The sequence below is a fragment of the Halichondria panicea genome, chromosome 10 (genome assembly GCF_963675165.1).
Source record: "Halichondria panicea chromosome 10, odHalPani1.1, whole genome shotgun sequence".
Classification (NCBI taxonomy): Eukaryota; Metazoa; Porifera; class Demospongiae; order Suberitida; family Halichondriidae; genus Halichondria; species Halichondria panicea.
Window position 1 is genome coordinate 5,920,829 of NC_087386.1, and position 15,963 is coordinate 5,936,791.

The 15,963-nt window shown below is 41.8% G+C and overlaps 3 protein-coding genes across 5 annotated transcripts in view; 1 reads left to right on the forward strand and 2 right to left on the reverse strand.

The window, feature by feature from the left end:
- The window catches only part of LOC135342747 (procollagen galactosyltransferase 2-like), a 111,912-nt gene extending 108,365 nt beyond the window's left edge, over window positions 1-3,547 (reverse strand). Inside the window, exons 1-3 of one of the 3 annotated variants that reach the window (XM_064539590.1) lie at window positions 3,432-3,541; window positions 2,939-3,140; window positions 2,208-2,770 (exon numbers count right to left, since the gene is read on the reverse strand). In XM_064539590.1, coding sequence (XP_064395660.1) covers window positions 2,354-2,770; window positions 2,939-3,025 — 504 coding nt within the window. In that variant the 5' untranslated portion in view covers window positions 3,026-3,140; window positions 3,432-3,541 and the 3' untranslated portion in view covers window positions 2,208-2,353. Of the gene's footprint in view, window positions 1-87; window positions 1,724-2,207; window positions 2,771-2,938; window positions 3,141-3,431 lie in introns of those variants that run through there. The other 2 variants (XR_010396906.1, XR_010396908.1) reach the window with 2 other exon arrangements.
- The window catches only part of LOC135342575 (uncharacterized), a 242,336-nt gene extending 230,375 nt beyond the window's left edge, over window positions 1-11,961 (forward strand). Inside the window, exons 52-59 of the mRNA XM_064539323.1 lie at window positions 5,949-6,047; window positions 6,502-6,600; window positions 7,057-7,155; window positions 8,246-8,344; window positions 8,473-8,571; window positions 10,114-10,212; window positions 10,943-11,074; window positions 11,780-11,961. Of these exons, the coding sequence (XP_064395393.1) occupies window positions 5,949-6,047; window positions 6,502-6,600; window positions 7,057-7,155; window positions 8,246-8,344; window positions 8,473-8,571; window positions 10,114-10,212; window positions 10,943-11,011 (663 nt within the window). The 3' untranslated portion in view covers window positions 11,012-11,074; window positions 11,780-11,961. The remainder of the gene's footprint in view (window positions 1-5,948; window positions 6,048-6,501; window positions 6,601-7,056; window positions 7,156-8,245; window positions 8,345-8,472; window positions 8,572-10,113; window positions 10,213-10,942; window positions 11,075-11,779) is intronic.
- LOC135342629 (long-chain fatty acid transport protein 4-like) lies at window positions 11,887-15,643 on the reverse strand. The gene is made up of 5 exons (XM_064539421.1): window positions 15,388-15,643; window positions 14,712-15,277; window positions 14,405-14,474; window positions 13,178-13,379; window positions 11,887-12,982 (listed from the first exon to the last, which is right to left on the reverse strand). The coding sequence occupies exons 1-5, from the start codon at window positions 15,606-15,608 to the stop codon at window positions 12,053-12,055; spliced, it is 1,989 nt and encodes a 662-aa protein (XP_064395491.1). The 5' UTR covers window positions 15,609-15,643; the 3' UTR covers window positions 11,887-12,052.
- Window positions 15,644-15,963: the final 320 nt, after the last annotated feature.

Here is a 15,963-nt window from a genome sequence, read left to right on the forward strand (position 1 = left end):
CAGGTCAGCAAATAATGTATTCAGTGCAAGCCTCGTACATATAGACAAGTTATCCCCTCCCTATGGACTGTACACGCACTGACTTACCTTTGCTGATCCATCAGAATCCGTAGTGTCCTGTTGTTCACCAGAAAGTTGTCACAGTCTAGCCGCTGGATAAACAACAATTGTATAGTTAATCTGAGCTAGATACTGTGGATACCAAAATTGCAATAACTAAAACTGTATCTACTACTGTCTTGGGCATACTAACAGTGGTTGAAATAAAGAGGTGGCCTGTTAACACAGGTCCAAACACATGCTATGGAGACCCTGGGGCCCATTAACCTGGCTGTATTATAGAGGGTGACCTGCTTACAGGGTGACCACTATAGACAGGTTTCACTGTATCATAATGGCACAGTGCATCCAGCTTAGAGAGTAGATTACCACAAATTTGTGAGTAGCTGTACTTAAATGTAAATCTCGGAACCTTTCTAAGAAATTGTGCTGATACCAATGTGTAGGTGAATGACCAAGCTACAACATACTCAAAAATGTTTCCATGGAAACATAAGGTGGTGGGTTTGTGGTGATTAATAGAACAACAACAAATTGTTATAGTGGTTGATAAAGCGGCATTGGTTTGTGGTTTGCAGCTGCTGATATCATCAAAACAGTAGAAAATAGTAATTATGTAGCTTTTCAGTGTTATCTCAACAATGGGATATAGGATGTCTTGGTACAGTGAATTGCAGTGCACTTGCAACAGAAAATTGCCAAACAGCAAAACCACCAGATATGAATTTCATTACCAATAATAATTCTAAGCTCAGCTTGTACTTTTATTACAATAGCAGAATCTCATTGAACAACTGCTTATTCCTAAAGGTGTACAGGTATGAGCAAATTGAATGTACAAGCTGGGCCCGGGGGAATTCAAAAGCCCAAAAAGGTGCTCAGTCATACACCTCCATGAGATATAATCTCAGGGCACTCCTATTAGTATCACTCATAGATACCTACAGAATGGCTACTTTGATATAGCATTCTTGAAAAGCCTTGAACATAGAAATACATGAAATACATTTCAAGAATGCTTGACTGACTGACTATACAGTGTACAAATGTCATGCATGTTAAATCGTTCTTGGGGGGGAGGGGGCATGCCTAGAGAGGTTCAATGGGTGTGTTTGCTGAAAAGTGGTTGTCATTTCAGTTGGCTCTATGCTTTCTACCTGTAATAAAGTCAAAATACTCTTGGAAAAGTTCAGAGTAACTCCAAAAAACTGATAATGATATTCATAATAATTTATCTGATTGTGGTTTTGCTGTTTGGAAATTTTCTGTGCAAGTGCACTGCAATCCACTGTATCAAAATGTAGCCCATTTATCTGTTAACTTACTACAGAAATTTAAAAGCTAAGCTATTAATTTGTCAGAAGTTATTACTCTATTAATGCAAATAGAAAAAGATCTCCAAGGTTACCATAGATACACAGCCAAACTGACTTCCCTCACTATTCAGTAGAGGGAGCATTGGACTCAAACAAAGATCTACAAACAGACAGCTAGCTTCAACATGTATTAACACACAAGCACCCTCTGTAAAGGAATACTCCATCTCTCACCATAATGAAGAGGTGTCTGTGTCCTCAATATTAACATCTGCTCCCCTCTTCACAAGTAGTTTCACCGTGTTCAGGTTGCCACGGTCACAGGCCCAGTGAAGAAGACCCATCCCCTGTATCATGAAATGCATCTCTATAATTATACATGTGCAAATATGTGTACAGCATTCTACAATTAGCATTAGTCTCAAACATTAAACACGCTCAGTTAGTTCAAATTATACAGCAATTTTCTTATAATTGGAGAGTCTTTTCAGAATGTGTATATCAACTATATAACTATTTTGGCACATAATTACAGGAATGAACTATATTATAACATTATTAACCTGTCTACTCTACTCACCTCTTGGTCAGTTTGATTGACATTGGTGTCAGAGAGTAGAGATCGTAATTTCTTTTCGTTCTCCTCCTTACACCAGTCGAACATTGTCTTCTTGTCGTCAGTTAGTGCCTCCTCTGTGTCTCATCCAGCCAGAGTGCTTCCCTGCATGACCAGAGTCCCCACAATGGCAGCCATTCCAGCACGCCCCTCGTTACCAGGCACCTCAACACCGTACACCACCACATCCGTCAACTTCAACACAGTAGCAATACGAGTCTCAACCTCTGCCGTGGATACGTTCTCCCCCTTCCAACGAAACGTGTCCCCAGATCGATCACACAAATACACCCAACCTTCCTCGTCAATGCGCATTATGTCTCCAGTTCTGAAAAAAGCATCTCCTGCTCTGAAACAATTCCTAAGAATTTTTTGCCGAGTTCTCTTTGTTTCGATATCCGTAGAAGGGAGAGACTTTAGTAATCTCACAAACAGTTTCACCAGGTTCGCTCACACCACACTCGACACAAAAATCATTCTCATCTCTTAGGTAATCACTAGTCTCCGGATGAAGCTTCAAGATAGTGACGTTTTGAAGGGATGGTACAAACAGTGGGAGAGCTCCAACAGATCCTGGCTTGTTGTCAATGTTGATGATACCAAAGTTGCCCTCAGTGGAGGTATAAAACTCGATAATGTGATCCACTTCAAATCGTTTCTGGAACTCCAGCCACAGCTCTTTTCTGAGTCCTGCAGTGATGATTAGACGCACTTTGTGTTGTGTGTCAGTGGGTTGAGCCAACACGTAGCGATTCAACTCCCCAATCGTGCACACCATCTGCACAGTGGGGGAGTAAGTGGATATAAATGAAGTGATGTCACCCGTACACAGTGATACATAGCTCAAGTTGTGTAGTGAAAGCAAAGGCAAGAATAGATGAAAGCATAACAACACGTACTGTCTATCTAAGACATTAATGTAGCCCCAGTCAATTAGCCAACTCACAGTGCAGTTGTACTTTGCACTATCGGTCCAAAAGTGTTTGGCAGAGAACTTTTTCCTAACGACGAGAGTGGCTCCTGTGTAGATCATAGGCCCTCCACCGTGTGCGAGGCCGTGGGAATGGTAGAGGGGCAGGACAGAGTATATACAGTCACTGTCAGTCACTCCTCCGGCAATCCCAAAGACAGTAGGAGAACGAAACAATCTGTGAGAGAGAGGGACGGGATTAGTACACTCTGATACTCAAGGTGTGTGTGTGAGGTATCTAGTGGTGGGGTAGCTGAGATAATAAGGTGCAATTCTGTACACAATAATAACAGACTGAAATGATAAAATCCACAGATATATGCAGCTAGCTAGCTAGATGGCCGTTGAAAGGTATATGACTTAGAAGATCTGACGCCTCTCAGATCCAGACACATGAGAGTAGTGACAATGATATCTTAGCCAGCTGATGGAGGTATCTATTGTAGGGTGGGAGGGTACTCACACTTACCATGAATTGTGTTGCCTATACAGTAGGTCTTTAGATTCTCCATTCGCCATGGTCCAAGACACATCATGCAAGTCCTTGAATTTACATTATTGTATTTATGTGTCTGATTTGGTAAAGATCATTAAGCCTCTGAAATACACCGCGGGTACTGAATACAAATTATTTGGGCATGCGCAGTAGGAGAACGTGTCATATGACCAAGGAAACAACGAGATACTCACCTTTTTCTGCAAAACTCCAAAATGGCTACAAGAAGTGACCTTGATGCTCTGGTGGTTCAGGTGGAAGGATTGGATCTAGAGGAGAACAAAGCTGGCTCAGGGGCTTATGGCTGTGTCTTTAGAGTGACGGTGAATGGAAGAGACTGCATTGCTAAGAAGATCCATTCCATATTGCTCCTACAAGATCAAGAGAGGATTTTAACAAATTTCTGCAATGAATGTCGTATTCTGAGCGGTCTGGATCATCCCAACATAGTAAACTTTGTTGGCGTCCATTACGGCCGCGATAAGAACGACATCAGTTTAATAATGGAGAGGCTTCATTCCGACTTGGCTAATTTTGTTGAAACCTATCGAGACACGAAAATCGCCACTAGAATCCGTATCCTGTATGATGTATCCAAGGGCCTCCACTATCTCCACTCTCTGACCCCTCCCCTCATCCATCGTGACCTCACTGCTCCCAACATCCTGCTCACTGAGGACCTCACTGCCAAAATCGGAGACCTGGACAGATTGACTCATATACTGACAAGCGTCCCGGGAAATCCAACCTACATGCCTCCCGAATGTCATGGAGAAGAGCCCACCTACACTACCAAGCTGGACATCTTCTCATTCGGTCATCTCATCATTCACATTGTTATCGGTGATTTCCCTAAAGTCAACGACGTTCCTCAAAGTCTTTACAACTATATCAACTCTCTCTGGGGACAGGTGGAGCTCATGCGTCGAAGCACTGCTGTCCATGGTGACAAAATGGGGCAGAAACACGCTCTTTATCCTCTTGTTGTTAGCTGCCTCCATGACCGACCTCAACAGAGACCATCAGTTGACGAAGTGATTGTCTCACTCAGAAAGCTGTGTCTACAGCACCCCAGGATGGTACGTGAGTGAGTGGGTGGAGGTATCAAATGTGCATTGTCAGCTTATATAGTGTTAGTGTCGACTGTATGCTGGTACTTCTGTGTGGGTGGCTATAGAATCTTGAACAGTATATAACATGTACATACAATTTTTATTATTCCATCTTTTGGGTGTATTTTACTGATAATGTATTTTCTCCCAGGCATTTCTGGAAGCTTGTAAGACGGGTGATGTGGGTGTGGTTCTGGAGCTACTGGAGTGTGGGGCTGATCCCAACCAGGCAGACAAGGTGAGGGGAATACTGTATACAGTGCCAATATGTCCGTTGGTTGATGATATTGTCTCTACAGAATGGTTGGACTGCTCTTTACTGGGCCAGTGACAATGGACATGATGAGATAGTGAGGGTCCTCTTAGCAGCCAAGGCTACAGTTAACACTCAGATCAAGGTTGGTTTTGTTGTACAAATACATTTCCCACAACATGCTGTTTACATTGTTTCCTCCTATGTACAGTCGGGAGAGACTCCTCTTTACGCAGCCAGTTTCAATGGTCACCAGAAATGTATGGAGCTCCTAATCGATGCTGGGGCCAATGTTGATGTACTCAAAGAGGTGAGTGTAAGTAGCTGTACACACATAGCCTCGATTCCAGGCCAATTAAAGTACGGCCTGGTACTTATTGCATGGTAGCATGTGATAGTTTATTCTCCAGAATCTGGGGAATCCCCTCTTTTCTTTCTTTCTGTCTATGTACATCAGCTTAGCTCTCTATTGCGTTGTTCCAAAAGGCTTTCACACTAGTCTGAAGCCAGAAGAGGCTCTCATCCACCTCTATGACGGCTGTATAGTCAGGATGTCTTAGCTTGGATCTGTACACGCTATGGGAAGTGTATGGTGCCTCTTGACTGCTTCTTGCGAAGACAACCTGGCTATAGGACCATCGTAGACGTAGATGAGAGCCTCCAAACTAGTGTTCAAGCCTTCTAAGCAATAGATACAGCTTCACGGAACTCAGTATGGAGATAAAATATTACGGAACATATTCTTAGTAAAGGGACTAAATTATGGGTACTAAGGTTTTACGTTCATAGTACGATTACCCATATTCTGAAGGTACCAGGCCGTATTTTAATGCGGCCTTGAATCGAGGCTACTATACACACATCTCAGAGGTCACTAGCCACAGAGCCTCCCCATAGTTTAGACATAGATCCGTCGCTGAACCCGTAAACGTCATCACAATGGAATATTCAATTAAAAAACAATATCGTACCTCCTCTGCCCTGACATTAGTGTAGATAGTCATGTGATATTGTATGAGTGATATTGTGTAATGAGTGGATCTGTACTATATCTTGACTGTTGTTAGTTTTGTTGTACACTTTTCCCATAACATGCTGTTTACATTGTTTTCCTCCTATGTACAGTCGGGAGGAACCCCTCTTTGGGTAGCCAGTTTCAGTGGTCACCAGAAATGTATGGAGCTCCTAATCGATGCTGGGGCCAATGTTGATGTACCCGAAGAGGTGAGTGTAAGTAGCTGTACACACATCTCAGAGGCCACTAGCTACAGAGCCTCCCCATGTTCTGTTGACCTGGTCTATTAGACACCAGAGCTAGTCATATTTGTGTAGATAGCACTGGTAGTTGGTGTACCGAGGTACGACACGCATCTCGTGATCTCTCTTTTAATTGCATTCCAATGTAATGCACAATAACTTTGACTAAGGCTCAAGGGTAGTATAGTTTAGACCTAGAGGTAACAGTTTCCGTCACTGAATCCGTAAACGTCATCACTGGGATATTCAATTAAAAAACAATGTCGTACCTCCTCTGCCCTGACATTAGTGTAGATAGTCATGTGATATTGTATGAGTGATATTGTGTAATGAGTGGATCTGTACTATCTTGACTGTTGTTAGTTTTGTTGTACACATTTCCCACAACATGCTGTTTACATCGTTTTCCTCCTATGTACAGTCGGGAGCGACCCCTCTTTACGCAGCCAGTTTCAATGGTCACCAGAAATGTATGGAGCTCCTAATCGATGCTGGGGCCAATGTTGATGTACCCAGAGAGGTGAGTGTAAGTAGCTGTACACACATCTCAGAGGCCACTAGCTACAGAGCCTCCCCATGTTCTGTTGACCTGGTCTATTAGACACCAGAGCTAGTCATATTTGTGTAGATAGCACTGGTAGTTGGTGTACCGAGGTACGACACGCATCTCGTGATCTCTCTTTTCATTGCATTCCAATGTAATGCACAATAACTTTGACTAAGGCTCAAGGGTAGTATAGTTTAGACCTAGAGGTAACTGTTTCCGTCGCTGAATCCGTAAACGTCATCACTGGGATATTCAATTAAAAAACAATGTCGTACCTCCTCTGCCCTGACATTAGTGTAGATAGTCATGTGATATTGTATGAGTGATATTGTGTAATGAGTGGATCTGTACTATATCTTGACTGTTGTTAGTTTTGTTGTACACATTTCCCACAACATGCTGTTTACATCGTTTTCCTCCTATGTACAGTTGGGAGCGACCCCTCTTTACGCAGCCAGTTTCAATGGTCACCAGAAATGTATGGAGCTCCTAATCGAGGCTGGGGCCAATGTTGATGTACCCAATGAGGTGAGTGTAAGTAGCTGTACACACATCTCAGAGGCCACTAGCCACAGAGCCTCCCCATGTTCTGTTGACCTGGTCCATTAGACACCAGAGCTAGTCATGTTTGTGTAGAGAGCACTGGTAGTTGGTGTACCGAGGTACGACACGCATCTCGTGATCTCTCTTTTAATTGCATTCCAATGTAATGCACAATAACTTTGACTAAGGCTCAAGGGTAGTATAGTTTAGACCTAGATCTAACAGTTTCCGTCACTGAACCTCAGCTTCCATTAAAGATAAGGCCTGCTACTGACTGCTTGCGCATGAATATTTTTCCTGTAAAGTCCTATTTTTATCAGTGAAAATATCCTGACAAAAAATACAAATTCTTATTGAAAGTCATACAGAGCTATATATAGCTAGCTAGCTAGAGACAGAGCTATAGGCTTGTTGTACAGCTATTTTCTTTCAGTAGCAGTAGTATAGTAGACTTTCATCGAAGTTAGTATTAGATGGGCGTGGCTTGTCTATATAGGCTATTGTCAGCCTTCACTCTGTTCAGACGATTTTCATCCACACTGTTGCTAGTTATGAGTCTTTGTTAGCATAGCAGGCTATGGGTAGCTATCAGAATGCTATCAGGTGGGCTAGAAACCTTCAATCTAACTTTTTATGCCGTATAGCGCGAAATTTTCAAGGGGCTTAATTTTTGTAGATTTCGTAGGTTAGCAATCCTACACGAAAATTAAGTCCACGAAAATTGTTCTTTAATGAGAATTATCTGCTATAACGTGCAAAGATTAAAAGGCGTGGCTTCCGGTAAGCAGTCATTCCACGAACATTGTGCAACGAAATGGTTTTAGAGGCCATTCCACGAAATATAAGTGCCTTGAAAATTTCGCGCTATACGGTATGTGACATAATTAATTGTTTTACTGAGCATACACGTTGTTATCCTGTGTTAGCCGGTATCTGGCTCACAGAGGAAGTGCGGCCTGGGATCGAGGCTAGTGTATTCCCTGACATTAGTGTAGATAGTCATGTGATATTGTATAATGAGTGGGTCTGTGATGAGTGATGGTTCACCTGCTCACACTATCTTGACTCCGTACAGACTGGAACCACAGCATTGTGGGTAGCTGCTCAGAATGGTCATGTGAGGGCAGTGGAATTGTTGATTGCTGCGAATGCTCAAGTTGAAATTCAAGAGGAGGTGAGATTTACTGCTTATAATTATCTGTATTAATAATTATTTGGTCTTATTGAGAAGGGACAGCATTGCACATTGCCAGCTATTATTACTAGCTGTTTGTTTGTTTAAAAATATTTGGATGTTTACAGGATGGTTTTACGGCATTGCACATGGCCAGTCAGGAGGGTTACTGTGGAGTTGTTAGAATGTTGTTGGAGGCCAAGGCTAACGTCCACATCAAGACTAATGTGAGTCACGCTGCATGATTGTAATCACTATACGTATTACTAGAATATTTTGCGGATGAACGAAGTCAGCAGAAAATTTGACCCTTTGCGATCACTATTGCGTTCTGGCAAGGATTGTGTGTATTTACTAGTACTATTTTTAGGTTTTGTGATTTTATTGTTGCGAATTGATCAACCCTCGCAAAGTTGGCGTATGTTTGATGCATTCTAGTATATAGTACAGTAGTTAGGTATACCTTAATGTTACTACCGTATAGCGGGTAATTTTCGTGGGGCAAAAAATTCGTTATTTTCGAGATGAAATTTAATGTAAGCGTGGCTTACCGGAACGTATGAATGCAGTGCTGGCAATGAGACTAAACAAATTTTTTATCCCACGAAAATTACCCGCTATACAGTATTATAAACGGGTACTAATTTTAGCGAATTAAGTCCTCGCTAATAATAATATTATAACGCATTATGGATTAATAAAAGTTCCTTTGAGAGTATGCTATAGCAAGCTAGCCCCTGTATCTGACCATTCAAGCTTAAAACTCATGATCTTTTGACAAAATTAATATTGTGCTAACGAATTTTCTGCCAAAATTAGTACCCTAAAAATCTGATACGCTAAAATTACTACTGTCTATTTATTAGTAACCTTAATTATGCCTCGAGGCGTAGCCGCACGAGGGATACGGTAAAGCTGACTGTGTGTGTGTCTGTGTGTCTGTTCCAACTGTAACTGTTCAACGGTTGCAATGCGACGAAAGCTAACAGCTTCTATAGGCTTCTAGCCACGTTCTCTTGGATTTTGATTCGTAGATTAGCAAACTAAAGCTTCTTTCTCGAGTTATGGCTAGTTTGACTCACATTGAAGGCTGTTGCAGTCTCTTCATAGTTCGCACAAACTTTCTATTCAACATATGAGTTAGCCTTGCACTAAAGCGCTAGCTTTTTGTTAGCTACAAGACTCAGAAAATATGTGTTAAAACAGCTAGCTAGCAGTAGCCATTATTTTGTGAATCTTTGGACACACCTTTTAATTCTTCCTGTGGACACATGCGCGCTCATTCCCCATGTGTGAGAAAATAGTATCAGATCCAGATCCTCCTGGCAGAATCATCCTTTTCTTAAGGGCCTGGTAAGCCACAAAACACTACTATATATAACAATATGCGTGTACACAAGTCTTAGATATTATATACACTGACAGAACTACAGATCCTGAAAGAATCAATTTTCTTCTTTCTTGAGGTCCTGGTAAGCCACATAATACAATAAATAACAACAATAGATGCATGTAAATAAGTGTTTTCTTCTCAGTGACTTTATATAAATAGACTAACTTTCTTTAATAATAGAAAATAACTATTATAACACTAAGCGAAAGCATAACATGGCGAGAGGCATTAGCAAGCGTACGCTTGCAACACTCGTTAAGGTAGCAATTATTCATCACCATGGCAACGGTATTCTACTGATTATGTATTGCTGTCCACTGTTAAAATTATAGAATTACATAGTGTAGATAATTATAGTCATGTTAATTGTACACAGGATGGAGCCACGGCATTGCACATAGCCAGTCAGAAGGGTCACTGTGGAGTTGTTAGAATGTTGTTGGAGGCCAAGGCTGACGTCCATATCAAGACTAATGTGAGTCACGCTGCATGATTGTAATCACTATACGTATTACTAGAATATTTTGCGGATGAAAAACCTTTGCGAATTAACCAAGTCAGCAGAAAAATTGACCCTTTGCGATCACTATTGCGTTCTGGCATTGATCGTGTGTATTTACTAGTACTATTTAGGTTTTGCGATTTTATTTTGCGTATGTTTGATGCATTCTAGTATATAGTACAGTAGTTAGGTATACCTTAATGTTACTACTGTATAGCCGGTAATTTTCATGGGGCAAAAAATTCGTTATTTTCAAGACAAAATTTAATGTAAGCGGGAACGTATGAATGCAGTGCTGGCAATCAAACTAAACGAATCTTTTACCCCACGAAAATTACCCGCTATACGGTATTATAAACGGGTACTAATTTTAGCAAATTTGTAATTAACGCTACCTTGCTAATAATATTATAACGCATTATTAAGTTCCTTTGAGAGTATGCTATAGCAAGCTAGCCCCTGTATCTGACTCCATTCAAGCTTAAAACTCATAATCTTTTGACAAATATTGTGCTAATGAATTTTCTGCTAGTACCCTACAAAATCTGATACGCTAAAATTACTACTGTCTATTTATTAATTAAGGTAGCAATTATTCATCACCATGGCAACAGGTTACTGGTTATGTATATGCATGTAGCTGTCCACTGTTAAAATTCCTTATTTCCCTTCATCATTAACTGCTCACATACCCACTATACAGGACGGACGTACTGCCTATGATGTGGCTAGTAGGAATGGACACACTCAAGTGTGTGAACTACTACACTGACTCTGTACCTTATTAACTGTACATGTGTTACCATACATCCTGTTCGTATCATGCTTTAAACTATACTCTGCGCACTTAAGGCCCGGGTCCAGATTTTAACACCAAAATTTACACTATGTTCATACTGCTGTATTATTTGCAATATACAGTGTATGCTGGATCAAAATGATCCAAAATGAAGCTCAATGTTTTCTTTTTCCAAAAAACTAATTAGCTTAATTCAATTATGCTAATTAGTCCCATAAATGATGATGACGTCATGCCACTTTCAGAAAGAGAAGTGCAAATACGGCGTTGAAGATGCCAAGATCAAGCTTCAAAAACAAGGCTAGATGAACATCTCATAGCTAGGTACTAGTATCCTTGATGGGAAGAGTAGGAGTTATTGTATTCTTGAGATACACAAAATAGCCTACCTCTAGGGTGGCTGTCAGAGCTAAAGAAGCTAGCATAGCTAAGAAAGTTTTGGACATTTTTACTTCCCATCAAGGAAACATAATCATAACAACATAATCTATCTTTTGAGGGCCTAAACAGCTACTCTTACCTTGTTTTAGTCCGCCGTATTTGTTGCCAAAGATAATCTATAATAGTTCTAGCAGCTAGCTAAGCAAATACATTGACCTTATGACGTCACATGCAATGAATAACATTAATAAACATTATGAATCTCATTAACACTACATGATCTACATGATCTACATAAAATGTAGGCAATGAATAAAATTAATCTTATCAGTGCCTGACCCAGGCCTTAACTGCGCAGAGTATACATCATTTTTTCTTAAGGTTTTATGCAAATTTTGATTGACAGTATAATTAATGTACAAACGTACACAGTGCAGTGATAGCAACTTTATAATTATTGTCATAACCATTGTCATTCATTTTGTATGTTCAACTTGTAAATATTTGCACTTAATTTGATAAAACATGGATACAAAACTTGAGGATACGAAATGCTACTATGTCATGACTTGTTAAATGTATAGTCATCAGTTCAGCTTGAGTTACTAACAGCTAATGCATGAGTCCATTGTTTCACACTCTGATTGTTCCCTGGAGCAGTTGCTCGTGGAGCTCCTCTGTTAGAGGGACGTACGAAGACCCCCTCAATATGTACAGTGGGTCAGTCACCTCTGTTCGATCAAAACCCCCGTTCCTCAACTTGACCTTACGCAGTTTGAAAGTCCCAGTGAGCTCTGCCGACTCTATTAGCCTCACAAAGATAGGTACAGCATAGGGGGGCAGGGAGAGAGAGAGTTGGTGAGGGAGTGTCGACAGGTCCACAGTGTCCCGAGTCCCCACAATGGCAGCCATTCCAGCACGCCCTTCGTTACCAGGCACCTCAACACCGTACACCACCACATCCGTCAACTTCAACACAGTAGCAATACGAGTCTCAACCTCTGCCGTGGATACGTTCTCCCCCTTCCAACGAAACGTGTCCCCAGATCGATCACAGAAATACACCCAACCTTCCTCGTCAATGCACATTATGTCTCCAGTTCTGAAAAAAGCATCTCCTACTTTGAAACAATTCCTAAGAATTTTTTTTGCCGAGCTTTCTTTGTTTCGATATCCGTAGAAGGGAGAGGCTTTAGTAATCTCACAAACAGTTTCACCAGGTTCGCTCACACCACACTCGACACAGAAACCATTCTCATCTCTTAGGTAATCGCCAGTCTCCGAATGAAGCTTCAGGATAGTGACGTTTTGAATGGACGGTACAAACAGTGGGAGAGCTCCAATAGATCCTGGCTTGTTGTCAATGTTGATGATACCAAAGTTGCCCTCAGTGGAGCCATAAAACTCGATAATGTGATCCACTTCAAATCGTTTCTGGAACTCCAGCCACAGCTCTTTTCTGAGTCCTGCAGTGATGATTAGACGTACTTTGTGTTGTGTGTCAGTGGGTTGAGGGGGTTGGGCCAACACGTAGCGATTCAACTCCCCAATCGTGCACACCATCTGCACAGTGGGGGAGTAAGTGGATATAAATGAAGTGATGTCACCCGTACACAGTGATACATAGCTCAAGTTGTGTAGTGAAAGCAAAGGCAAGAATAGCTGAAAGCATAACAAGCTGAAAGCATATTAAACAACATGTACTGTCTATTTAAAGCATAATTAGATTTAAGAAAAATATTAGCCAACTCAACTCACAGTGCAGTTGTACTTTACACAATCGGTCCAAAAGTGTTTGGCAGAGAACTTTTTCCTAATGACGAGAGTGGCTCCTGTGTAGATCATAGGCCCTCCATTGTGTGCGAGGCCGTGGGAATGGTAGAGAGGCAGGACAGAGTACACACAGTCACTGTCAGTCACTCCTCCGGCAATCCCAAAGAAAGTAGGAGAACGAAACAATCTGTGAGAGAGAGGGACGGGATTAGTACACTCTGATACTGGGGGCCTCAAGATGTGTGTGTGTGTGTGTGTGTGTGTGTGTGTGTGTGTGTGTGTGTGTGTGTGTGTGTGTGTGTGTGTGTGTGTGTGTGTGTGTGTGTGTGTGTGCGTATGTGCGTGCCTGTGTGTGTGTGTGTGTGTGTGCGTGTGTGTGTGCGTGGGTGTGTACATTTGCTGACTCAACCACTAAAATAACTAGAGCACTAAAGTGCAAACCCTCGGCTGGTGACATGATTATAAAGAAACCAGAAGACTGATATAATGCAGTGCATATAGTGATGTTGTTATCATCATCATGCATGACTTGCACAGCAACTCAGGAGCAATAAAACTAAACCAGACTGGAGGCATACTGAAACATTTGAGAACAGGTAGTAGTACTATAGATATATGCACTGTGGATTAGGATCACAGCAAAGAAGCCTGGAGTCTCAGAGAAGTATGGCTCCAGGTCCTGCATGGATCCCAGTCAGCTAAAGCAAGCTTTCTACTTTAGTGACCCTGTTCCATTGTTCCTGGTAGATACAGCTTTCTACTTTAGTGACCCTGTTCCATTGTTTCTGGACCTGGTACAGGATCACTTCAGTTATAAGTAACGCATGTGCAAGTTCTGTTCAAGCTACATTTTGCTCGCTTTTATTAGACAAAGAAGCTTTAACACCGAAAGCTGCCACTATCCAAAGTACTAACTTGTTGTGTGGAGGCTACTCATGCTGTAAACGCAGTGCTAGAGCATCCAGGTAAGCAGACCTAGTCACAAGCTTATTCAAGCTTCTTAGCTTTTGCTCGACAAAGAAGCTTTAACAGCAAAATCTGCCACTATTTAAATCAAGATACTGTTGTGTGAAGGCTATCCATGCTGTAAACGCAGTGCTGTGGCATCCAGGTGAGTAGAAAATCCCATCACAAACAGACAAACAAACAAACAAACAAACCAACAGACTACTATACCCGTGGCCGCCCACGCGCCTCGGGTAATGAGCTTACTTTGAGTCATCCACATTGCAAGCCTTGGGCATACCAGTGGTCCCAGATGTGTACACATAGAGCACAGTGTCTGCAGCAAATTGGCCATTAGAATGGCATGCACATAATTCAATAGTCTACAATTAAAGCATGTCTATATACATAGTGGAGGGGAACATTACATTCTATCAGATAAACAGACACTGTAGAAATGACAACCATAGAGAATGGTATGCACAAATGTTAATTGTCTATAACAATTGTTTACATGGACATACCTATACTAAATAATTATGGGATGCATGAATTGTTATCACTGGCAGCTTACCATTGACACTCCTGTCCTCACGAGGAGGGGGTGGGGTCTTAGACACACTCTCCAGTAGTCCCTCTAGCCGTGTGACTCCGCCCACTCCAGCATCACCACCGACAGAGTAGGCGTGGTCTCGTACCCCTGGATCCAGGTCCTCCCACACTTCCCTCACAGCTTCCCCCAGAGAGCTACTCAACACTAGACCACGACACGAGGACACTTTGATGCAATGTAACAACGACTCCTGGCGTAGTTTAGTGTTTATCAGAGCTGAGATGGCTCCAAGCTTTGCCAGTCCAAGGTACAGAGCATAGGACTCTGGAGAATTCTCCAAAAACAGTGCAATACAGTCTCCTTTCTTGACTCCAGTAGAACGGAAAAAGTTGGCAATTTGGTTGATGTAATCTTCAAGTTCACTAAAGGTCAGCGTTCGATCTGATTCTCCATCGAGACCAATGCTAATGATAGCTGGCTTGTTTGGGAATTTGGCTGCCGTTTCAGAAAGGAAATCAAACACCATTTTTCTCTCTGATGTCTTACGCTTGAGGCCAAGCTTCATCCAGACTCCAACCAGCATCCACCTTATTATAAAATTACCAAATGTTTAATATTTAGTGTTGATATATAATTAGACTCTATATGTGTTGTGTGTAAAATATCTTCCATTGAATACAGCTAGTCACGTGCACACCTCAGATCTCTGGGCACAGTCTTAAAGAAGAGCTTGCAAAACTTAGTCCCTCCCAGCACAGAGAACTGCACCAGACCAAAGAGGAGGGCCCCCCATCCTCCAACACCTCCTAACCAGTACAGTCCAGCTGCACAGGCTGCAGACAAAAGAAAGGGAGCTCTTGGAAATCCCTTCACTCTCTTCTGGTAGACTACAGCAGCAGAGCTAGAGCTAGAGGCCATCTTGTTGTCCGGCTTCAGTACCCTTCAAAAAGAAGGGCGTGGCTTGTAAATGGATTCCAGGCAGATTTTGTTTTAATAGAACGGTTACCTCAATTCCAAGACCACCCTCGAAATAACGTCTAGCTAGACCTAGACTTGGAATCGAGGCTACCAAGAAGAGACCCTAGTCTCGCGGGCCAATCAGTTTTTTTAAGTATGGCCCACAAGGAGGCTATTACTCACTGTACTATACTGTACTTAGATTCTTCAGTTTATATACTGTGCATTTTGTTTGATTTGAAACGAAAAAAGGGTGTTTGGAGGCACATGGAGAGTAAGCTCCATTCTGTTAACAGCCACTGCTGCCATTTGTATA